The 26,769-nt window shown below is 40.6% G+C and overlaps 1 protein-coding gene across 2 annotated transcripts in view; it reads right to left on the reverse strand.

Annotated features, from left to right (window-relative positions):
- Positions 1–14,407: 14,407 nt before the first annotated feature.
- LSAMP (limbic system associated membrane protein) overlaps positions 14,408–26,769 on the reverse strand; it is a 707,286-nt gene continuing 694,924 nt past the window's right edge. For both annotated transcript variants that reach the window (XM_061395219.1, XM_061395302.1), the window contains one exon: positions 14,408–22,547. In XM_061395219.1, the coding sequence (XP_061251203.1) occupies positions 22,450–22,547 (98 nt within the window). In that variant the 3' untranslated portion in view covers positions 14,408–22,449. The remainder of the gene's footprint in view (positions 22,548–26,769) is intronic.

A 26,769-nucleotide genomic window follows, 5' to 3' on the forward strand; every position in this document is an offset into this window, starting at 1 on the left:
CATTGTGACACCTTTTATGGAGCCATTTTTCCCAGGCTCCTGAATCCAACTCTGTCCTCAGATCACCCATTCCCTTCTCTTTGTGGAGAAAGGAGTCTCCGCAAGGAGCTTCCTTCTTGATAGCTCAGTTTTACACTGCTATAAGCCCCGAGTATACCAGGAATCTCCTGTTCAGATGCCTCACAAGGCCATGCAGGTGAAAAAGCTGAGTGTAAGGCAATAGGGGGAGGCAAATACTGTGGCAAACTTGCCTCTGCTCCTCGGTTCCCACCCATTATCACCATTTAGGGCCAGCATCTCCAGATGTTCTGTTTGTTCAAGGGAAGCTGTGAATCTGGGTAGTTACATGAAAATTCCCAAAAACTCTCTGCAGGCTGAATCTTGCCTAAAGTTAGCCAGATAACCCTAGCTTCTCTAAAAGTAAATAAATATAAGGCTGCTAACTCCTCTGGAAGTGGAAAGACCACAAACCTAGCTGCCTTCTTGGCAGGGAAAAATACCTCTCCTGCTCTCAACCTGAAACCATGGAAATATTGATAAGCTAGAATTAAATTCTCAGTTAACGTTATTTTGGCATATTGCTATTAGTTATTATTTTACTACCGTTTATGTAAAAACAGTTCATGCCTGGCACAATTAGCTCTCAATAAATATTTATTATTACTATTTTATTAATGGTATTACCCCCATTTTAGAATATTTTAGAAGGAGTGGAATGCCAGTGGGAGCACCAGGAATATGTGTGTGTGGGGGGGGAGGCGGGGCTGACCTATGACAAACACGTCCACAGAGCTCCAATTCCAGCCGGAGGAGCCAGCAGGTTGACAGGTGCCGTTACCGCCACCTGCCGTCCAGTTCGCAGAACTATCACGGTTCACAGCCGCGCCCGCAGGGCTGGGATGTTCGCTGGGCTGGCCCTTTGAGGCTGCAAATCCATCTTCCCCTGCAACACACACACACACACACACACACACACACACACACACACACACACACAGTAGGTTGTCTCCGTCTCTGCCTGACGAACACACATACACACACTCTAGGTTTCACTCTGTAGGTTTCTCCGTCTCTGCCTTGGCGCGCGCACACACACACACCACATACATTCCCCGCCCCGCCCCCCAACACACACTGTAGGATGTCTCCGTCTCTGCCTGACGAACACACACACACTCTGGGTTTCTCCGTCTCTGCGTGGCACACACGCACACACACACACACACACACACCACACTCTGTAGGTTGTCTCCATCTCTGCCTGGCCCCCAGATGGCCAAACACAACACCGGCTTTTCGATTTCTCCTGATACACACACACACACACACACACACACACACACACACACGGCAGGCAGGCTCCGTCCCTGCCTGGCCCCAAGGTGGCCAAACATAGAACTCCTCTTTTTGGATTTCTCCTGACCTGGCGACACGGGTGATTGGTCCAGCTACCAGGAGAGGGGGAGTAGGAGAAGCGCCTTGGGCGCCGGGACCCCGGGGACCCAGACTGAGAGGAGCGAACAGGAACGCCGGGGAGACGCACGGCTGCGGGACCCAGCGGATTCGCCCAGCTCTGCCTCTTTTCCTTCCCTTATCAGAGGCAGCATGACTCACTCCTTTGTTTCTGGAAAAGAGGTATCTGTACTGGCCCGAGGCGGAATTCACCCCGCCTGCACTCATTAGGAATCGCTTGCTTATTCGCTGGGCCCAGCCGTGCTCGCCCGAGACGCGGGCAGAATTCTTAGGCGGGCTGACAGCCGCAGTGATGGGTGACACCGAACCAGCGACCCTCCGAGCCCGCCTCCCAGGCAATCCCGGGCGTGCCTGGCGGTGGAACTCGCCGGTCGGCGCTCACCTCTGCCCCCTGGTGGCTGGTGTGAGCATCGCAGCAGCGCCCACCCCACAACTCACCTGCAGCCCCCCGCAGCGTCACCTATGGGTGTTTTTCAAAGGGAGCATTTTTACAGTTCCATTCAGCTGCTGGGGATAGGAGATGTGGTTCTCAGATTAATTACTAATGAATGAGAAGGTTGTGTGTGTGTGTGTGTGTGTGTGTGTGTGTGTGTGTGTGCAAGAGAGAAACTCTTAAGAGCGTGTTTGTGACGGGATAATGGAGAAGAGAGAGAGGAATAGAAAAAAGGAAGAAAACTAAGAAGCGAGAGAAGCAAAGTGACAGTGATGAGCGAATAGAATGACAGCAAAGGATGCATAAAGAATGTAGGGAGCAACAGTTTGATGAAAAATGGGAAGGGACTTACGCATGAAAAAGGGGGGAGGATTTGACATCTGCGAGAGGGAAAGTTTCATTTCGGTGAAGTGAACCTTGTGAACATTTCAATATACCTCTCTCCTATTTTACATTCCATTTTGTTTGGCAGCTGCTAGAAATGAGTTTCCATTTTTCTGTCTTGTTTTAATCTTCTTATGTCTCCCACATCACTAGATCATTAGAGGCAGAAACAATTATGCCATACATTCCTGTCTGACAGAACCCGGGGTGCACGCAGGCTTATTATCGCCCGGCCTTGCCCAGCCGCTACCAGCCACATCTGCTTTTGTTGTCTGATCCAGATTTCATGCTCACTCTCTCTCCACTGACCTCTATGTGCTAGCTTGTCCTTTGGGAAATAGACCAGTAGCTGCTCAGAATCCCAATGTACATGATGATCAGGCTCACAAAGGCTTCTGCCACCTAGTCTTCCACCAACAAACCAAGCAAAGCCCACCAGCAACATAGAGCTTCAAAAATGAATTCGTTTGAATCACATCTGTAGCTTCTGACCTAATCCTTTTCATCTTCTCTAGAAGTACAACAGAAGGAGACAGGTTTTGCAAGGTGTCTGCTAGCTATAGCTCATACAAACTGTGAGAAGGTTGAAAGGGATTTTCCCTGTCCCAGTCTCTGTTACTATTTTGTCAACATTACCCAGTCTGGTTCCAGATTTGAGGGAGGGGGGTCACATTTAGAAAGCCTCGAGAGGATGATAAAAACTGTTTTGGCAGGAGATAAATCAATGCATATGGGCGTGGGCAGTGATGCCCAAACTCATTCACCACAACAAATGGTCTCATGAAAATGTTTTGGTCAATACAGCTAATTTTGCTATATGAGGAGCAGTTGCCTATCTGCATGAGTGAATGGGGGTGGGATGGACATCTCATGGTCACTTGGAGAGGTCTCTCAGCAGAGTGGTCATCTTGGTGTTTGACCCTTATTCTGGAACATTCTGGGGATATTCTAGGAATGCAGTTTGGAGATAAACTATTTCTCATTGAGGTGAATGGATTGTGATGCAGATAAGAAATAGGAAGAGAAAAACGTGTTGGGCCCTCAAAATGCAAAGCCTTTTTATAATATGGTTTCTATTATCAAGTGGGGAGACACATTATTCTTGTCAGTGTATGAGAGTCAAAAGATGCTCCCCAGGGCCAGGGCAAGACAACACTGTGCAGGAGAAGCATAGGTTTTTGCCATAGGCTTTTCAGAAACATTCAACAATCTAAATTCCCATTGTTGAATAATTCTTTAATTATCTTCCTAATGTTTGAACATTTACATTTCACTTCCTCTTTTTTGACAGCTCTTTCTGCTTGAATCTGCTTAGTGCATTTTCTTTTTTTTATTTTTTAAATTAATTAATTTATATTATTTAAAGGCTAATTACTTTACAATATTGTGGTGGTTTTTGCCATACATTGATGTGAATCAGCCGCGGGTGTACATATGTCCCCCACCCCAAAACCCCTTCCCACCTCACACCAGCTTTGAGTGTCCTGTTTCATACATTGAACTTGGACTGGTCATCTGTTTCACATATGGTAATATACATGTTTCAATGCTATTCTCTCAAATCATCTCACCCTTGCCTTCTCCCAGAGTCCAAAAGTCTGTTCTTTACATCTGTGTTTCTTTTTCTGTCTCACATATAGGATCATCATTACCATCTTTCTAAATTCCATATATATGCTTTAATATACTGTACTGGTGTTTTTCTTTCTCACTTACTTCACTCTGTATAATATGCTCCAGTTTCATCCACTTCATTAGAATGGATTCAAATGCATTCTTTTTAATAGCTGAGCAATATTCCATTGTGTATATGTACCACCATTTTCTTATCCATTTGTCTGCCGATTGACATCTAGGTTGCTTCCATGTCCTACTGTAAACAGTGCTGTGATGAACATTGGGGTACACGTGTCTCTTTCAAGTCTCATTTCCCCAGTGTGTAAGCCCAGCAGTGGGATTGCTGGGTCATATGGCAGTTCTATTTCCAGTTTTTTAAAGGAAATCCACACTGTTCTCCATAGTGGCTCCATTAGTTTGCGTTCCCACCAACAGTGTAAGAGAGTTCCCTTTTCTCCACACCCTCTCCAGTGTTTATTGTTTGTAGACTTTTTGATAGCAGCCATTCTGACTGGCGTGAGATGGTACCTCATTGTGATTTTGATTTGCATTTCTTTGATAATGAGTGATGTTGAACATCTTTTCATGTGTTTGTTAGCCATCTGCATGTCTTCTTTGGAGAAATGTATGTTTAGTTCTTTGGCCCATTTTTTTGATTGGGCATTTATTTTTCTGGTATTGAGCTGCATGAGCTGCTTATATATTTTTGAGATTAATTCTTTGTCAGTTGCTTTGTTTGCTATTATTTTCTCCCATTCTGAAGGATATCTTTTTACCTTGTTTATAGTTTCCTTCATTGTGCAAAAGCTTTTAAGTTTAATTAGGTCCCATTTGTTTATTTTTACTTTTATTTCCATTACTTTGGGAGGCGGGTCATAGAGGATTTGCTGTGATTTATGTCAGAGAGTATTTTGCCTATGTTTTCCTCTAGGAGTTTTATAGTTTCTGGTCTTACATTTAGATCTTTAATTAATTTTGAGTTTATTTTTGTGTGTGGTGTTAGAAAGTATTCTACTTTCATTCTTTTACAGGCAGTTGACCAATTTTCCCAGCACCACTTGTTAAAGAGATTGTCTTTTCTCCAGTGTATATTTTTGCCTCCTTTGACAAAGATAAGGTGTCCATAGGTGCATGGATTTATCTCTGGGCTTTCTGTTTTGTTCCATTGATTTATATTTCTATCTTTGTGCCAAACTGTCTTGATGACTGTAGTTTGTAGTATAGTCTCAAGTCAGGCAGGTTGATTCCTCCAGTTCCATTCTTCTTTCTCAAGATTGCTTTGGCTATTTGAGGTTTTTTTGTGTTTCCATACAATTTGTGAAACTATTTGTTCTAGTTCTGTGAAAAATACCATTGGTAGCTTGATACGGATTGCATTGACTCTATAGACTGCTTTGGCTAGTATACTCATTTTCACTATATTGATTCTTGTGATCCATGGACATGGTATATTTCTCCATCTATTTGTGTCATCTTTGGTTTCTTTCATCAGTGTTTTATCGTTTTCTACATATAGGTCTTTTGTTTCTTTAGGTAGATTTATTTCTAAGTATTTTATTCTTTTCATTGCAATGGTGAATGGGATTGTTTCCTTAATTTTTCTTTCTGTTTCCTCATTGTTAGTGTATAGGAATGCAAGGGATTTCTGTGAATTAATTTTATATCCTGCAACTTTACTATATTCATTGACTAACTCTAGTAATTTTCTGGTGGTGTCCTTAGGAATTTCTGTGTAGAGGATCATGTCATCTGCAAACAGTGAGAGTTTTACTTCTTTTCCAATCTGGATTCCTTTTATTTCTTTTTCTTCTCTGATTGCTGTGACTAAAACTTCTAAAACTATGTTCAATAGTAGTAGTGAGAGTGGGCGCCCCTGTATTGTTCCTGAGTTTAGGGGAAATACATTTTCTTACCATCTTCCATCAGAGGTTCAGCCATGGAAACCATCCTTTAGCTGGGTTTCTTTGAAGCTGTGACAAGCTGAATCTATTGACAATTTACTGAGTGGTTGGTGAGTGCTTCTCAGCTCTGTGCTCAGAGCTGGGCCATGATGAGAGCTCTTCTCACAGAATTCAGATAAATCTGTGGATCTATGCTGTGGAGCTGGGGTGGGACACTCTCTTAACTCTATTCTATTGAGACTGGAAATGTAGTATGCATGTGTGTGTGTGTGTGTGTGTGTATAGTCTCACAATATGTTTATTAACCACCCTTCCCCAGTGGCTCAGACAGTAAAGAATCTGCCTGCAATATGGGAGACCTGGATTCGATCCCTGGGTTGGGAAGATCCTTTGGAGGAGAGCATGGAAACCCAGTGCAGTATTCTTGCCTGGAGAATCCCCATGGACAGAGCAGCCTGGCAGGCTACAGTCCATGGTGTTGCAAAGAGTCAGACATGACAGTGATGCAGCACATAGCAGCTCACACACACATGCATACTAATGTTTCTTGTTTTTTTTTAAATTTTTATTGGAGTATAGTTGCTTTACAATATTGTATTAGTTTGTGCTTTACAGAAAAATGAATCTTTTGTACTTATACATATATCTTCTCTTTTTTGGATTTCCTTCTTATTTTGGTCACCACAGAGCATTGAGTAGCATTCTCTGTGCTACACAGTATGTTCTCAGTTATCTATTTTATAAACAGTATCAATAGTGTATATATGTCAATCCCATTCTCCTGATTCATCCTACCTTCCCATTCTCCCCTTGGTGTCCATACATTTGTTCTCTACATCTGTGTCTCTGTTTCTTCTTTGCAAATAGGTTCATTTGTACAATTTTTCTAGATTCTACATATATGGATACTCCTGCCAATGCAGGAGACATAAAAGATGTGGATTCCATCCCTGGGTTGAGAAGATCCCCTGGAGGAGGGCATGGCAACCCACTCCAGTATTCTTTCCTGGAGAATCTCATGGACAGAGAAGGTTGGTGGGCTACAGTTCATGGGGCTACAAAGAGTTGGACATGATTAAAGTGACTTAGCATGTATAGTAATTGTCACCCTAGGGTTGAAACATAAAAAACATTTAGCAAAAATCTCACATGGACCAATAAGCCTGCTTTCTGTACTAGATTGCTGAGACTACTGAAACAAAATACCACAGACTGGGTGACTTAATCAACAGAAATTAATTTTCTTATACTTCTGGAGGCTGGAAGTCCAAGATCAAAGTGCCACCTGGATTGGTTTCTCCTAAGGTCTTTCCTTAGCTCTCAAATGGCCACATACTTGCTCTGTCCTCATATGGTTTTTTCCCTCTGTGTTTGCATCCCTGCTGTCTCTTCTTTTTATAAGGAAACCATTCATATTGAATTCAGACCCCACACTTACGACCCCAGTTAACTTTGATTGCCTCTTTAAAGGCCCTATTGCCAAACACAGTCATATTCCAAGGTCCTGGGTGGGTATTTAGAGCTTCAACTATGAATTTTGGGGGGACACTATTCAGCCCATAACTCCCTCCAAGCAGATTCACATGGGCTAGTAAAGCAGGCCATTAAGTGTTCTCTTCCAAGTTCCACAGGGAGTTCATTTCAGTTCAGTCACTCAGTCGTGTCTGACTCTTTGCAACCCCATGAACCACAGCACTCCAGGCCTCCCTGTCCATCACCAACTCCTGGAGTTCACCCAAACCCATGTCCGTTACGTTGCTAATGCCATCCAACCATCTTATCCTCTGTCGTCCCCTTCTCCTCACGCCTTCAACCTTTCCCAGCATGAGGGCCTTTTCCAGTGAGTCAGCTCTCTGCATCAGGTGGCCAAAGTACTGGAGTTTCAGCTTCAACATCAGTCCTTCCAATGAACACCCAAGACTGATCTGCTTTAGGATGGACTGGTTGGACCTCCATGCAGTACAAGGGACTTTCAAGAGTCTCCTCCAACACCACAGTTCAAAAGCATCAATTCTTTGGTGCTCAGGTTTCTTTACAGGAAGAGAGGTCTAATATTAGACCAAAAGGCATAGAGATCAGGACCTAGGGTATCACTGTCCTGCCAGCTCTGTGATGTTGGCCAGGCAGTTAATTTTCTGAGGCTTGGTTTCCTTATCTATGAAACATGTACTAACTCTTATTATCCCACCTTTAATTATTATTGCATTATTACTATTTGATGCCCTGAGATAATTATGTAAAAAAGTTCTGTGAAATGATATGTGCTGCTTCAATATATGATATTTTATAGTGAATCTTCCGAATGGTAACTTTCCCTTGTGCTCAGAGATAATATTGTGGTTAAAGAGCAGTGCCTGTGGAGGTATACAATCTGAGTTTGGATTCCAGTCTATTCACTGCCTTTGGGCTATCATTTAGCTATGAAAGATTCAGTTTCTTTCTATATACCATGGAAGGAATAATATAAATAGTCATATAGAATTCATGTGATGATTCAAGAAAAAAATGTGTATAAAATGTGTGGGCTTGAAAATGGTTTATTTATCACCACTGTCAACAATGTATTTCCTTAAAATCTTTCCCTTTCCCACACTATGTTCACCTCCAAATGGAATTCAGTCCTACTCTTGATTTGGGGTTCCTGAATAATCTTTATGACACCCTTCTGTGCCAATGATAGCAATTTATTTTTCAGTAAGGTCTTTTTCCTTTTCCTCCTTTTCCCTAACCAGCTTTCAGTGGGATGAAGCTCTGCGCCTTTGTAAAGATGGAAAAAAACACTCACGAAATTTGCTTTCAGACACATCATCTCCAGTTCCTTAAAGCAATCCCATGTCACATCCCACATGATCATCGTAAGCAGTTCTTCCGCTATGCAGTGCTGATTTACAGACACAATGGCATCTCACTTAACATCTTTCAAAACATCTCTCTCAACCTGAAGCTTGAGGAAGCAGCTGGAGATGAGGATCAAAAACATCAACAACAACAACAGTATTCCTCTTCACTCACAAGGGCTTCCCAGCACTTAGCAGAGCACCCAGCAAGTAGTGAGAGCCAACAAATACTTGGGTGATGAATGATTACACAAATGGTGTGTTGACAAGAGAGTAGCCAAAACACTAACCCTGTTTTTTCAGTGACAGATAATAAATGGGGAAAATTCCAGAGGGGATAATGTTGGAGGACAGCATGAAGCTTAAAGTTAAGAAAACATTGTGTGTGTGTATGAAAGAGAGAATGGAGCAGGAAGTATAGTTCAGAATCAAATAGTTTTTTTTTAATTGAATGAAAGATTTTTTCAAATTTACAGTGCTTTACAATGTTTCATACACACGATTTCATATAATCCTATAATAACCCATTTATTCTCCTACCTTTCCCTTCACCACCCCTCCCCTTCGTTCTCCCTAAGAATCAAATAGTTTAAAAAGAAAAGGAGGAATCAGGACACAGCACATAAAAAAGAGTTCTGAAGAGCTGTGTCTTCTCTTCGTAAACCATGTTCACAGTCCCATCTCTTAGGGATCCCAATTTAACTTGAACCCAGCTCTAGGCATTCATAGTCTGGCCAGAGAGCAGGACTCTGAAAGGGTCATTAAAATTGCATATCTGCATCATGAAAGAATTGACTTATAAACCATTGTTAAATATCTGTCTTTCCAGCCAGATTTGAACTCCAGTGGATCCAAGATTGCCTTCAGGGAACAAGTGAATAACTGAGCATGGTGCCCAGTCCACCACAGCCTCTTCATGAAGAACGAACACCACAGTGGTTGGTATCTTCGTATTTCTCCAGAGTGTTTTCCCACCACTCCTACTGAACCACTTGTTAATTACTAAGCAGTAACCTTGCATCTGTAGCTGCCACATTCTTCTGCACGCACCTCCCTTTCCAGGTTGAATATTGCACCATGTCAACAAATGGTGGTTTTCTCTCTCCATCTCGACTGGCCACGGATGTCTTCATTAGCTTTCCTTCCTTCTCACTACTACATCACACGTGTTGATCTCCAGTTAGTTCTTTTGTTATTTATGTGATGATATTTTAGGGCGTATTCATTTCAAAAAGGATAATGTACTTAGCAAATGTTATATATGCAGGAGGTTTTAAGTGGGACTAAATGCAGCAATTAATGCTAATGAGTCTGCTGTTAGCATGTAATATTCTTGGTTTTATAATCATGCATTACCGGATGTGGAGCCTCAGTTTGTTTAACAGATGCTGAACTTAATGGCTACATTCTCTTCCCATGGATAAGTTAGCTTTAGTTAAATGTACCATTAAAAATAACCATTTAAAATGCTAATGAAAACAGAGACTGTATCTATCAGGAATTTTGTTTTAACCTCTGGTTTTACTACTTCTTGTTTTCAAAAGGACTTTGGGAAGAGGAGGAGCTTTTTGTCTACTTAAGGTGCTTTAAACAGAAAAAGAAAAGTTCAGTTCATTGCAGTTCACATGTAGTGTCTGTAGGCAAAGTCAAGGAAAAGGGTTTCACAGTGAAGGTCAATGTCACTACAGTCTGGGGACTTCAGGCCTGCCTTGTTAACACTGACCATACTTGGAAACTGACTCTCCTGTGGTTGGCATCTCTTGTTTCTTTTCAGTGTTCATTTCAGATGTGAATCAAAATCGAACAGTTCGAGTTAATGGTAGTTCAACTGGTTAATATCCAAATACGGTCTTTGTGAAAGTACCATTATTCTATCACAGATTAGGATCAAAGAGGGAAAAATACCAGGATGTTGCTACTTAGGAATGAATACCTGATCCTTCCTGAACATCAAGAGGCCTAGTTTGGGCTTTCTCATGGGAAGATGGAGTTTGTCTAATGAAGGATTAATAGATGCCCAGGGAGAGCTCTATACCTTTCTTTATGGCATCTCTAGTGATGCCCTAAAACAGTTTCTCCAGGTCTCTGAATGTGGCTGCATGGTGACCAGGATAGGGTCAAGGGATGTCTGTGTGTTGGGAGAGCCCATGTGTATTTAATGGTTATGACTCAGGCCTCCTGGACCTTCTAGTTTCTTGGCTCAGCTATATACCTCTCCAGGCTAAGTCAGTTCAGAGCAGGGTAGCTGGTACATGCTAGGAAGAGCTACATGGGGAGGGATTAGCCAGATGCAGTAAGCATGTTTATAAGGAGTTTTTCAAGTGTGAAATCTAACTCTCTTGTTTGTAGGAAGTGACTTCATCCAGTAGGAATATTCATTCCTTCCCCTGGTGAGTCCTCTTGGTTCTGGGAGCTTTTGTTTTCTCTTTTTCTTTCAGAATTTACTCAAATAATAATGTATCTGGGGGAGAACCAATGCTACTTGAAGGCAATGTAATCTCAGGATTGTTGGTTCAGAGCTTGGGAGCTTATATATTAAGGTAAAAACTCAGTAGAGCAAGTTAGGCTAATTATCTGGAAGCCAGAAAATAATGAAAGGACAGAAAGGCATATTCATAGTCTGAGGATTTGGAGCCAAAGTGTTTACAGAATACAGGTCTATGGATGGAGCCTGTGGTTGCTGCCACATTTTTTTCATTGACAGTTGCCCAGGAGCTTTTGAAGGCTTTTAAGATGGAGCTGCTGCTACTGCTAAGTCACTTCAGTCGTGTCTGACTCTGTGTGACTCCACAGACGGCAACCCACCAGGCTCCCCCGTCCCTGGGATTCTCCAGGCAAGAACACTGGAGTGAGTTGCCATTTCCTTCTCTAAGGATGGAGCTACTTGGAGCTAAAACTGTACCATTTCTCTTAACCAGACCAGCATCCTTTCTGATTTTGAGGTTTTTGATCATGTCCACCTCTGGATTTGCTCCCATTAGTAGGAACATCTTCTCCAGGCATGCAGAACCTGAGGTAGAGGTTCTTTGGGAAATAGGAACCTTTGCTACCTGATCAGCGGATGTCCAGTCTGATCTGGGAGATTCAATAGGACAGGGTGAGCAGATAGACTGATACAAAGTAAAGATAACATGACCAGTGAAAATTTCACACTATCTTATGGAGTGAAAACTTAATGTCTTATTTTAAAATACATGCCAAATCAGCTAGCAGAGATTGTTCAGTTAGCTGGTGCATCATTTCCATCCATGTTCTCACATACAGCTCCCTGGGTTCACTATACCTCCTCAATAGTTTGAGATTCTTTGGTCAGGAAATACCTTTGACTGATGGAAATCTACCCTAACTGTCCAGTTGCCAGTCTGGGGAGTAGAAGAGAACAACTTAGGTAGAAAGTGGAAAGAGGACCTTTTCCTCTTCACAACAAACACCATTTCAACTTCAGTCTTGGGACTCTAGGCAGCCAAGTTTCCATATTTGTGTAACAATTTTTGTGTATGTGTAAGGGAGGGATCTGCCTTTTGTTCCAAAGTTTTAAATTCAGGAATCTTCCACAGCTGTGGTGAGGTTATAGTGATTGGTAGAAAAGAATTCCATATGGACTAAATTTGTTGGTTGCATTGAACATGCTTCAATTCTATTTTGACAAATGTTTGCTAAGCCATTGGGGTCTTTTACCATGCCAGGTCTGAAAGAATCACAAGAGTGGAAAAGACATGGTCCTTTCCTTAAGAAATCATAGACTCACCTTTTCCCCAATCTCACCTACTGCTTTGAATGTATTTTTAAATAGATGGGTATAAAGGGGGTAGAAAATGGGAGTGTATAAGAAGGAATTTCTTCTGGGTTACTAAGAAACTTCTGACTTGATAGCAAAGCCTACAGCTGGTGTTAACTTTTTAACATGAAGCTTCTGTGACTTAAAGGAAATAGAATCTCAAATCAGCTGGGGGACAATGCTGATTGAGACACAAGTGGTTTTTCACAAGATCAGTAAAGGGTGGTGTATACTAAAGACTTCAGCTAACCTTTGTCCCTAGTTCCTGGGAGGTAACCTCTAAATCCTCGGAATTTTTCTAAGTCATAGGTGTTTCTCTGTCATTTCCTGTTGGGCTCTCTTGGACCACGCTTGATGAGGGGATTCATGGTGGGACCCTAGATGGTTTATGCTAACAAGATGACTCAAGGTGGGGTTGGCTATGCCAGAAAGACCCACCCACTATGTGATTAGAGCACTGGGGCAGGAGAGGGGACCTGGAACACTGAGGTCAACCAGTAGCCAGTGAATCAATCAATCATGCCTAAAAGCAATGAAAGTCCAGTAAAAACTCTGGGCACCTCAGCTTGGGAGAACTTCAGCTGACAACACTGTACATTGTCACCCATCAATGTGCTGGGACAATGGACTCATGCTTGGGGCTCTCTCAGACTTCGCGCTACACATTTCTCCCTTTGGCTGATTCTTTTCTTTTTGTAAACATTTTTACTGGGACAAATGTTCAGACAATATATTCCTAGTGGTCATCAAATACTTCTTCTTGGCCACATGGCATTTAGGATCTTAGTTCCCCACCAGGGGCTGAACCACGTCCCCTGCAGTGGGAGCTCAGAGTCTTAACCACTGGACTGCCAGGGAAGTAGCTGACTGATTTGTATCCTTCTATATAATAAAACTGTGATCACAAGTATAACATTTTCCTGAGTTCTGTGTCATTCTAGAAATTATTAAGCCTGAGATGCTAATGGGAACCCCTGAAATTGTAGTCAGCTGATTGGTCATCCTGGCCTGAGGATGCTGCATTTGTGTCTGACACCTGATGTGAGGGCGATTTTTCTTGAGAATTATGTCTTAAGCTTGAGTTTGGCAAACTCATTGAAGAAGGGCATTATCAGGAGTTTTACATAAAATTTAGATTGGGGCGATGGGCCCATAAACTGTCTCTTTGAACTGGAGGGGAACAGAGGTTTTGCTTCTGTGTGAGACCCACTGCTGACTGTTGAAAGCAATCATTAGTGCTCGGCTCCTTCACCCCAGCCACCCACCCCAATTTGGGACCAGTTCCTTTTTTTTTGACCCAGTTTGGCAGCTCAGGGTCCAGATCACTTCTGATGCACAATTAATCAGCCTCACCTGTTTGGATTGCTCATTTCTCATTTTCTGCCACCATCTCCTGTCTGTCCTGTGCAATGCTGCTGGGGTTCTATGGAGATTCTGAAGACATTTTATGAAGGTAATAATAGCTCTCACCAAGAACAGAGAACAGCTTATTTCATAAGTTTAAAAAAAGAAAAAGTGACTTTAGAAGATAATTGATTTCCTCCTACTGCTATCAGGTTGGATCTTAATAAAACTAAACCTTAAAGGATGACCTTTATTATGGAGATTTTAAAGGAGTATACCCCCTAATGATTTTTGGTATCATATCCAAAGGTCTCACTCAAGTCTAAAACTCACAGAGTCTTAATGTTTTATCTGTAGCTTCTCAATGGTAATTTCTGCTTATTTCTTATTATCCCTTTAAGGGAGGAAAAGAAAAACTTTCAGAAACTCTCTTTGCTGAGATGAAGACAATTATTGTAAATACCACATTCCCTTCGGTGACAGAAAAGACACAGATAGAGGGCCTTCAAGTGATTCTTCAGTGTCTGGTCTATCCCTTCTTTTACATATTTTTCATTATCATTGGCTTCATTTCTATATTATTCAGGAAAAACTTCCAAGAAGCAGTGCAGTCAACCACAAGATCACTGACTCAGGTCAATAAAGACACATCTCCTTTTCACGTTTATTTCATTTTGTTTTAAGATCACAGAAGAGCAGAGCATTCATACGTGTAATGTAACAGAAGAGAGAAACTGAATTCAAATACATTTAAAAAGAAAAGGAAAAAAGCTTTTTTAATTTTAATTTGTTTAAACACACACTTGCGCTTTTTATTTTCCTTCACAGAGCTAGTATCCAGGGAAAAAATCCCCCCAATAAACAAATAATAATAAAAAAAAAACCTTGAACAACAAAAAACCCAAACAAAAAATGGCCATGAGTTTTTGTCATCAAGGAAAGTTTTGCTTATGTCTACAGGGATGAAAAAAGGAATATATTTATATATATATATTTATATGTATATAACACTGTTAATAAGGAGAATTCTAACCAAGAGCAGGATTTATACACCCTTCAGTAGAGCAGTGAGAAGGAAGGGGTGAACCAGTGCCGGGGAAGGAAGTTGGAGGTTTTCTCCCATGCTTCTCTCCTTCTGTAATTTCCACTTCACCCTTCTCCTACTCCCAGTAAATACTTAGGGAGCAGAACATGGTCATAATTCACCAGGATGAACCTTTAACGTTCTCTAATAAAGAACAAAGACTAAGTAAGGGAGTTTTTGTTTTTTGTAAAGGCTCCAAATAGCTTAGAATTACTGCTGCATGCCAGAAAGCGAGTGGTCCCAAGGGTTTTCTTCGTTTGGAAGAAACAGATTTTCACTCTGTACCTGGCTTTACATAGAGAGGGCTTATGCAGAGAAGAACATAGCTGTAGGAGTTGGTCCAGGAGCATCACTCAAAGACACCTCTGAAATCACCCTGGAAGTGGGGAGTTATCCATGGGCAGGTCACTTTCCCACTTAAAGAGAGTTTCAGACCTACTCTAAGCACATTGCAAATTGTCATCTATATAAAGTGATACTAATGCTGGGAAGTTATGAATAATCCTTGCTTTTCAATGCACAGGAGACTTATATTATTTCTGTTCTCTTAAGCAATGCATGAAAAGCCACCATTGGACAGATGCTAAATTAGCATCCAGGATAGTGTGGGTCTATACTTTGATGGGTCAAGACAAGCGCACCTGTGCTCAGGCCATCCAGAACAAGGTGCATGATAGTAATTCCTCATCAACCACCTGAGAAACCATCCTATTTACCCTCTGCTTGGAGTATTTAACTTTTACATTTGATTTTGACCTTCACAACTCCTATTACATTCAGCTCTGTAACCTGCTAAAATGTGTTTATTTTTGTCTTGTTTTCAACTTGTTTCTTTAAAATTGTACTGACTTGTATTTTGTGAACGTGAGGTTTGTTTTCTCTCCATCCATTTACTTGACTACATAGCCTATAAGTCAAATTTAGAGAAACTTATGCCATGAGATGTTTCTTCCAAAACAAAATATATTATCTTGCTCATTTCTCCTAGAACAGACTTTTGAACCTACCTGGGATCACTTGCTTATGGCCACCTGCACAAGCAAAGAGGTTTCAAGGACAACCATTTACAATCACGAGGCACTTGGCCCAGGAGGAGAAGACTGATGTTTCCTTTCCCTTCACATGAACAACTTCCTCACTAGTTATGTGACCAATACCTAGTCTGGCTATTTTCTCCCTATGAAAGATTATTAGAATATAGTCCAACAGTTAGATTTTATAACATTTCAATTAAAGAAACAACTCCAGCTCTCTCAACGCCATCGGTATAATTTGAATGTGTCCCTTCTCTAGGTTACTAAGAAATTTTGATTAGGAGAGAATTATAGAACCAGTCCAAGGACCCTGTATTCTAGAAAGTTTTGGCTTTTGACATGGAGATGATGGAAGGATGGTTCCAAGAAGTGAAGATCAAACTAGATCAAAGAGATCAAACCAGAAACAACAAATAGCTGCTTAGAATGACAAGCTGGGCATAGTGCTACATGAAGATTCAATTCTTATTCAGAATCAGAGAGTTTGGAGATGGCAGAGGTTTTAGAGAAATCATTCAAATTTCTCACTTTCAGGATGAGAAAATCAAAACTCAGAAAGTTTAACTAATTTGCCAAAGGTCATATGACTTGCTTATAGGCCAGACCTGGGGCTAGAACTCATTTCTCCTGACTCCCAATCCACTTTCCACCTACTTCGCTTTATAAAGTTGTCATTTGTCTTGGGTAGAGGAGTATACTTTAAGCATAATATTAATTTGACCCAAATTTCTTTCGATAACAGTCTTTGCAAAAAATTCATGTGATCCCTGAAGAGATCTCTTTGATGACTCCTTATGTACCAGCTGTGCTGATCATAGAAGACATATATATGTCATTCTGTTAAACACATCAGACACTTCAAAAAGACTTCAAGAGAACATGCTGAGAGAGATACTCTCAATGAAAATGATTCTGTCCTCATTTGCAATAGTCAGTATAGAAATATAGGTAATAGATCCACCAGATTAAGCAAGAGTAATTCTTTCCTAGAGTGTTTTAGCAAGATATTTCTCAAGGACGTAACATTTTTTAATATCCCTTAATTTCTTAGGATTGAGATGACGAAGAAACTACCCCAAAGTTTCTGTTGAATGGAAAATAAAGACTGAGTAATACTGTGCTCATCAAGATATAGGTGACTTACTTTCCTTGGAGCTGTTGAAATAAGACTTTAGGTTGTAAGTAAGAAGTAACAATAACAACAAAAGCACTTGACAGTTGATGTAACAGACACATGAGCCCTTCAAACTCTGTCCTCCCTGTCTCTTCATTTCCCTTGCTCTGGGGTCAGGTGGGACAGCTGTGGTAGGTGTTGGACGGAAGTCCTGACTTCCTAAGTCCTAAGTCAGCACTTAGGTCCTGAAGGAACAAAGAGGTGACCTCTTGGGAACAGAGCAGGATGCGAGCTTATAGCAGTTCTGTGGGTCTGCTTCCTTTTGCTGAGACAACCTTATGTTTGGGCCATTAGTCATCTTTCATCCCATTCTGACCTGTGACAGGCTTTGGTTTTTATTTATTTTTATTTGCTTTTTTTTCCTTTCAGATTCATAGTTTAGTTGAACTTGGGCATTGCATGAAAAATGAAGTTTACATAGTTTATATTATGTACATAAACTACCGATTTACATTGATTTACACATGATTGGTGCCTAATTTATTAATCAGCACACAGAATGTAAATGCGCTGAAAGGAAATCAAGGTTTTAAAATAAATTTTCCATAATATCCATAAACATTTACGCTGGTGTAAATGTTAAACCAACACCTAACGTTAACACCAGCTAGCTTGTCAGCGGGTTAGTTATGCACTGGTTGCTGTGGTTGCTGGGTGAAGATAAAGTCTTTCTTGCATATCACGTGGCCACATTTAACAACATAGCTGCAAACAAGAACGGTTTACTTCTCTTCCACTGTATGCACATAAACGTAAACTTCATTTTGCATTTAGTGAGACACTTACAGATATTATGCCAACTACTATAGAAAATTTACTCCACTAGAGCAAATGCACTAGAGAAGAAATATTTTAAACATTTAAGAAAGAAGACTTCCTAAATTGGATTTACATTTCTTAACTCAGGGTCTTCGCTGTTTCTGTGGTATATTTAATATTTGTCTTCAAAATATTAATTGTTTTGTAGGTCGGATAACAGCATTGCACTTATATATCTATAAAAATGATACTTATTAGAAATCAAGGCTAAATACAGGTTGAAAATTTATGAAGTCGAAGAGCTAAAATAAGGTGATGGTTATTCCCATGGAACATGATCCATAAGCAAATTCCTTTCAAACAAATCATTACAGTGTGGAAAAATGGGGCTCCACGTCTTTCAAAATGAAGTATAGCTCTTTTTAAAAACCAAATTCAATACTTTTCTTCCTTTTAAGTTTAAATCATTATTCTAGATTTGGTTTATAATACATACAATATTGCAAATATAGCATCTGTAAAGATAAGGTTAAAAAAAATACATACACATATATATATATTTCCACAAATAATTTAAGACCTTCAAAAAACAAAATGGGAAATTCTGGGATGCAAGCCAATAGACACATTCAAACCACAACCAACCTGGGGATGGAACCTATGATTCTGGAACAGTTAAGAAGCTAATAACTCAGTAGGTAACAACTGAGAAATATTTTCATGCTGAGGAGTTTAGTTTTTGTGTGCAAAGGAGGTAAGTCCATTTTTGGAGGAGAAACAGATTTTTGTTTCTGTCCTCCAATAACATGAAAATCACGAGTACTTTTACAAGGTCTCTATGAATAGCCCAAATTGTCTGAAGATGTAGTAAAAAAAAAAAAAATGCCCAGGGCAAAGGTGATGTCTGACTTGGAAGAGAAGGCAAAGGTCAGTGGGACAATTCTTCCCATCAGAAAAAGCAAGGACCTATCCCTAAGCCTTAGTTCTTTCAGGGCAGAGGGATGTTTTGTGCCCAAACTAGTAAGATTTCCTCCAATAGGGCAAAACCTTCCGATGAACAACTGCACAGAGGAAAGAATTTTGCAGTTGTAAAACCTAGGATAGTTTTCATTCTTCAGGAAGGACCCTTCATCAAGGTCATTTCTGCTTTGGTTAACTGTAAGTCAGGTCTCAGGATTTTGTTTTATGAAGAGTGGAGTTTCAGTTTGCATACAAAGGATATTAAATGTGTTAGCCATTCAGATTAATTGATGTATTTCACTCCTCTCAGTATATTATTTCCAGCCAGTTGATTCTTTTCATTGCAGGATTTCATGCTTTGATTACCAACGGACAAAAGTCTTGAAGAAAGTTATCACGTTGTGATGAACTAAATTCCAAGAAGTCCCATGTTTAAACTTATTATCTCGATGTCAGTAATCTGGCTTCTACCTTTTACCTGACCCTTTTCCAAACTATGTTCTCTTCCATTTTTCACATTGCTCAAAAACATCCTCAAACCTATGAAATTTCTGGGGTCAATGATTGCTCTGAAACGGGAGACAGGACAAAATTCCCAGATCCTACCAGAGATATATGCAAACACCACAATATTCAATACATGTTTAATTACGTTTAATATACGGACCATTTTAATAAAATTCAGGGAACAAATGGTGCTGACAAGGCAAAGACATTCCTTTCAATGAGAATCTCCTTCTATAAAGCCAAGACCTTGTCCTTAGGATAGGGTAGAGGCAATAAGAAATCTAGGTGTGTGATGAAAAATCCGTGACATGCCATGGGGATCTGTTCCTGAAATTGATACTAAACTGAATTAACTCCTGTTACTTTTCTTTTCTTATGTATCTTTAAATTAGCATGCACTCCACTAAAGCTTCCACTTAAGGATGTGGTTGACTCTTCAATATAGGAAATATTGATCGTCAAGGATGATAAGATTTTATTCCTGTACTAAGAAGACTAAATTGTTAGAGAAATCCCTGATTGTCAATAAATTGATGCTGCCTAGGAACAAGGCTCACCTTCTCTATGTTTAAGTAGCTACCATCTTGGATAAGAATTTTGGTCCTATGCCAGGATCTGCCACAAATACTTTTATGCACTCCCAAGTCCAATTTGTCCTTCTGTTTCATGTCTAAACTGCAGAATCTTAAAAGAAGTCTGGTGATAGGCTTTTAAAATAATAGAATCCCCTAGAAGAGATTAAAAGTACCACTCATCAGGAGATCATTACCTTTAAAGATGAGACTCATTGCAAAGAGCCTTCAATTAATAAAGTCTATCAAGATAAATTTCAGATTTATTATTTTCCTTCCTTCCTCTTCACTCTCCTTCTATACTCCTTCCCTTTCTTCCTTTTTCTCTTCCTCACTCCCTTTCTTTCTAGTTCTTCCTCACTTCCTTCTTTCTTCCCTTTCTTCCTTCCTTTTCTGATTTGCAGTTATGAAGCTTCCTGTTTTACATCATATAACAGCCATTTTCCAGGTTCTAAGACTTGGTGAGGTACCATATTTGGCTCTGCTGCAATACATTCTACTGTGACCTCAATAACAATCCTACGTCTTCTCACTAATGAGCCATTTCCAATGCCTATTAGTCTAAGTAAAAGCAACAGTTGGTTTCCTGACAAAGATCTACACACCGGGAGCTCTCTCTGTAAGGCTTTTCCTAAGAAAATCCTTCTGGTGTGGTGGTGATGTCAAGTTTTGTGGTATGTATATAGCTTTTGCCTAAATGATTACAAGTTTCTCAGCTGTTCTGGTTGAGAGCTAACTCATATTTCAGGGTTAACAATAAGATGTCTCTTGTATATGTAAACTTAAATATCATATCTCCCACTGTATCTTTTTCAGAAGACAAGAAGCCAAGAGTAAGTCTGAAAGATGGAATACAGTGCTGTTCCTAGTGGCCTGGTGCAGGATAAGGACAGAGTGCTATCAACAGCAGTGCTGTGAACACCATCCATGGATGAGAAAGGAGATGATGCGGGCAACCAAATCAAGTATTAGCCTAGAACACCAGGACAGAGCTGCAAAGGAGCAGCTACAAGGAGATTTCCCCTTTGTTATGGCCAATGCTTGTATTGGGGCTGGCACAGTATTTCTACCACATGAGTAGGGACCTGGGTATCTGTACTTCTCTTGCCTTGCTCGTGGCTCACTGTATTTTATCTGAAATATGGAAAAATCTCTGCTCAGGGAAATCCATGGGAGCAAATGCAGTGTTAACTGAAGATTGGAGAGGGGGCATAACAGGGCTGCTAAGGATCTCCGCGTGGCTCAGCATCCTTTCACTAGGACTTAACCCTTGGAGACCTTCCCACTTCTGGGGATTTGCTCCATACCTGCTACTGCTGCGGCAGAGCAGGACCAAGTCGGCAAAAAGCTGGGAAGCACATGAATCCTTCAGACTCACTCGTGAAACGGAGTGAAATCAGAAACTTCTGTCCTAGGTCACCTTATCCGCATCACTGATTCTTTCTACTGTTTGCTCACCCCATCAATAGTAGGCACTTTCATTGACAGTGATAATCTGAGTGACTCTGGACTGGGTTCTGATGACTGGACTGGGAGGAAGATGAGGATCTGCCCGTAGGTGGGGCACAGCTTGGTCTGAAATACACGCTGAGGTCCAGTGACAGCCATGGATGGGGGAGCGGCTCTGCTCCTTGCCTCCTTCCCCTCCCACGGCCCCCAGCACCTCGTCACAGCCGCATCTCAAGATTACAATGAGGGACAGTATCTACAGCACAATGAGTTTATGTACACGTGGACCATTCCCTCGGCATGCTTTAGAGAGAGGCGCACACGCCCACACACGTACACCCACGTTGAGAGAGAGAGGGAGAGAGACAGCACGCGCGCACAGTGGAGAGAATTAAAATGGCACTTTCTAGCATCTGCGGCATGACGAGTGCTGGGAGGTGGGGGTTAAGGGGTGGGAGTGAAGGGAAGCGGCCGGGGTGAGGATAAAGAGCAGATATCCGGCGCGGATGCGCAGGGATGCGGGGCAGATCGAACACGGAGATGGTCTTAAAAGTTGGAGGGAGAGTGGAAGCAGGAAAACCAGATAAAGAGTCAGGTAGGACTCCAGCATGGATTCCATTGATAGTCTGAATGGCTATGCGTCAGCTCAAATTAAAAAACAGAATAAAATGATGTTGGTAGTATAAACACCAAGGCAAGACCATATTTTTTTCTTTCCCCGCAGATGAAAAAGGATGAAGGAAGGATAAAGAGTGTGTGTGTGTGTGTGTATGTGTGTGTATGTGTGTGTGCGTGTGGTGGGGGGTTAATACCCATCTGGTACTTCTTCACTTGTCATTTTTTTATAACATCAAATCTCCTTAATTGATGGAGTCTTTACACAGTCTACATTTGCTTAGATATACACATTTCTTGGTAGAACTTTTCCCACCTGGAATTATACTTCAATTTTTATTGATGGACTTTCAAATTGTTTTAAATGTTGTATTTTCTTCTTCATTTTCTTATTTCCCCCTTCATTTATAAACACACAAAGTTGTGAAAGAAACAGTCTCCCCCCATTTCACTCTCTCTCTCGCTCTGTATCCTGTGTGACGCATTTTTGTGTGTTTTTTTTTTAATTATTTTAAAACTTTTATTCTATTAACATTTGCTGAGAAGGCAGAGCAGAGATGCTGCCAGCAGCCACAGTGGTACAGCCAGACTGATAGATCCATTTATTCCTCTCACCGACCCAGGTCCTGCAGTGCAAGAGAGAGAAAAGAAAGTAATTATTAATACATCCAGTCCACTCTATGTCACAACTGACTGCTCCTTATTTCAGAGGTAAGACTGGGCCGTGTACCAGCATCTCAAAGTCGGGGCACTTATATACAGTCTAAGAAGGACTCACCATCTTTTCTAAATCCTTCTGGTTGATCTATAAGTATCTTAGGGGTATCTTGTATGATGCTGGATCAGTCTCCTCTCCACCCAAATTTATCTTGCACTCTCTGGTCTGCACAGCAGTGGGATGTCAGCACTCATTAAGATTCCAAGCATTGCTGAGGGTCCTTCAGCAGCCAGACACGGGCTCCTCCAGCTGATTCACCACAGTATCTCCATCAATAAAATGTGGAACCAGTCTGTAACGCTCTCTTCTCAAGGGGGCGGGGGAGGGGTGGTGGTGGTGGCAGTGGCTATTTATTTGTTAGTGGGGAGAGGAATTGTTTTAAAGTAACGTTTTTGGCTGGGTGGCACCTTAGCTGCAAGGCAGAAAATAAGTCAACTCATGGTGGGATTTTAAGCAGCAGCAGGGGGTCATCTGGTCCAAACCCTTCATTTGACACTAAAAATTAATTATGATGACAACAAAAACAAACAAACCTAGCCAGGCAGGTCCAAACTGGAGCAGAGCTGAGACTTGAACTTGCCCAGAATTCATCCTGGAGGGGTTATCAGTGGGTTTCCCACTGCCAACCTGAGTTTTCCCAATGTAGAAGAATTTGGGGGATGTGGGTGTGCAAATGGAGAAGAGAGTGGGTGAGGGATTTGTGTATTTACACAGAAAGAATTGAGGCAGTGAGTGTAGGTCTAGAGCTTGCCTCCTATGCTTTGCCTGTTGCATTTCCTCCTTTTGTATAGTTCTGTTCATTTAGATTCATTACAAGAGGAAAACAGTTTTTCACAACAGAGACTTTTGGATTTAAGACTGTATGCTTAGACATGACATTCAAAAGGAAAAAATGGTGTCATTGTAACCATGGGTCAGTTGAAAGTTTTGAGGGCATTTAAGGAGATCAGTATGTGTGAATGAGTGTGTATGTGAGTGTGGGTGTTTGTACTTGTGCAAGTGCAATGGAAGCATCCTCTGGCATGTGAACATTTCCAAAATTGTCTACAAACATACCAGGTCAGATATAAAATAACTGGGAAAATGTTGAATATAAGAATATTCGCCCATCTATGTTTCACGTATCAATAAAAATAATATTATAGGAACAACAGCAACCAAAGACAGCCAAGAAACAACTACATAGCACTTACGACACGTCCTGTTAAAAATGCTTCACAAATATAAGCACACAACCATGTTACAAGGCAGGTCCTCTAGTGAACCCTGCTTTCCAGGGAGATAAGGGAGCCACAGAGAGGGTAAGTTCACCACATGAGTTTACACAGTAAGCAGAGAGCTGGGCTTTCCCCCAGTGACTGACTCTAGAGTCTGTGCCTGTCACTGCTGCGCAGTGAGGTTATGTGGTGAAGGGGTACCCCGAGTCTCCTGTCAAACATTCGGCAAATGAAATCTGGGTTTGTTTAAAACAGTAGCCCAGAACCAACAAAGCAACAGGAAGGTATCCATTATCTTTGAAAAAAATGATTTTCAATAGATCTTTTTTCTTTAAACTGAAATGTCTTATTAAGAATATTAAAAATGCTACTTAATATATAATATATATATAAAGTTTGAATAGCATAGTTACAGTATAAAATGAGTGTTTGAGTGTTATTATGTGTTGAGCAATGGAAACACAGAATAAAAGATTTAAATATCCAGTCCATTCTTTAAGTTTTCTGAATGACTGCAGGATTATATTAATAAGACACTTAAGCTATCTTCAGGTTCATGCCTTACATGAGGAATTAAGGATCAAAAAGATTATGCATTCTGCATAAAGCGCCTGATTAGTAATGGTGACCAGGCACTAGAATCTAGATATTAAGTCAGTGTTTTTCCTAATTCACACCCCCCACACACACATCATTCTTTTTGGCCTTTGGGGACCGTTAAGCTCCCTTAACGGCCCCTCGCCAGGGCCCCCAGCCTGATGGCAATGCAGTCCCCCATCATTTTCATTTCTCTCTGGGCTTTAGATGTCATGAGTTCTGTGGCACGTTTGTCTGGATTAGTGTGTCAGTGATGCTTCCCAAACAGAGAAAGACTACACACAAATTGAGGCCAGACAGGGTTAAGCAAGGATGATTTTTGTTTTGCCCCAGGGATCCTTTGAAAACAGGTTTTCAGACTCAATTCTGCCTATTTCCTTAATCTCATTTTTAGTGCTGAGACAGGTTGGATTATCTTTCAGACATCTTGGAGTTGAGTGGTACCTGGGGGAAGTCTAGTCTTAAACCATTTTATTTGAAGGATAGTAAATATGTGATAAAACAAAAATGCCATCACTGAAAAATATGATATATGCATATATGAACCTAGATACACATGTTCACATATAATATTCTTGCTAATGTATGTACACATACATATGCAGATGCCAAGAGAAGTATATTTGTTATATGCATACTCATATACACATATGATAGACACATGTTAAAGGTATTTTAACACACAAAGTTGACAATTAGCTATTACTCTTACATGCTATTCTATGTTATACATAGGGAATCTTAGTATGACTCTTAATAATCTTTAATTTTATCTCCAATAGAATTGTTACCACATAACTGAAATATATTTTGTGGCTCTCTGAAAGATATTTTCATCTCTATCAATTATTATTTATTAAGTGCATTAAGTGCTCTCATATAGCTATTTGATGTGCTTATATGACTTGCTCTTTTCATAATTGGTTTTGAGAGTAAATAAATAGGCTTGAAAAAAACAAGGGTAAACCGGTGATAGTTGGGGAATCAACACAAGTGTGTATACAATTACAGATACGTGTATATATGACTGCAAGTGTGTATACAATTACAGATACATGTATATATGACTGCATAGGAGACTACTTCAGTTAATGGCTATTTCAGGGAAGAATCATCAGCAAAATCATTAATTATGTTTTAGTTCATAGTTACGAAATTTCTGCTTATTTGTGGAAATGCAAATGATAAATCTTATTTCCCATACCAGATGGCCACACTCAGCAAGTGCTTTTATACACTGACAGATATAATGAAAGCAAGAGTCTGCAAACATAAATTAGCCTTAAGAATAGATGGGCAAATAGAACCACAATTCAAAAATTGCTACATGTTTTTCACATAACAGAAAAAAATCATATTTTGGTATTTAGCCACATCCTATATATATGTATATATGTGTATGTGTGTTTATCTAGTAAACATTTAATAAGAGGTAGCAACAGAGGATTAGATGGTTGTATGGCATCACCAACTCAATGGACATGAGTTTGAGCAAAGTTTGGGAGACAGTGAAGGACAGGGAGCCTGGCTTGCTGCATCCAAAGAGTCAGTCATGACTTAGCGACTGAACAACAATAACAACAAGATTGTCATTATTGTTATTAACTCTGGAAGTCTATGTTACAGGATGGCATGAAATACCTCTGGATCAAAGACACTGGTTTGCGAACTGGGTCAAGGCTTTTAATGTTTGACATGAAAAGTGCAAAATTTAGCTGCAGCGGGAGTGGGAATCTTGAGTCAACACACCAGGTCAAGGTTTTCAACTCCAAAGATAGTTGAGACTCTGTATCAAGGTGAAGGCCGGACGGCACTTGGCCAGGACAATGCTTATCCAAGGGAATTGGTGATTAAGGGCAAGACTGATAGAACATAGTTCAGCCATACAAGAAAAGAAGGGCCAGATGAATTTAAGCTCAAACTCTTCTTAGAATTATTAAGGATTGACAAAACGACTAAAATAAAAACATAAACAATATGCAAAACAATTGTTAAACAAAGGAGAAAAATAATCTACTAAACGTCTCTTAGATATTATCTTGAAGCCCAGGCTGAGGCCCCCTCAGTGGCCTGGAGCCACATTTAAAAGGGAAAAAGACTGACTTTGGTGCCACCTGCTGATCATTTTCTGTCAGTACAGCTTCCTCTGCGTGAAGGAATCCACTGGGGAGGAGAGCCTGTAGTTTCTAGGCCTGGAGCAAATTGTAAGAGGGGGTATACTGATGTTTTCTTTGAGCAGTGTGTCTTGAAAATAAATTTGGGTTCCATATCCACAATGCTTTATGCATTATCTCCCTTTTCTATAAAAACGGTCTT

This window comes from Bos javanicus, chromosome 1, assembly GCF_032452875.1.
Source record: "Bos javanicus breed banteng chromosome 1, ARS-OSU_banteng_1.0, whole genome shotgun sequence".
NCBI classification, from domain to species: domain Eukaryota; kingdom Metazoa; phylum Chordata; class Mammalia; order Artiodactyla; family Bovidae; genus Bos; species Bos javanicus.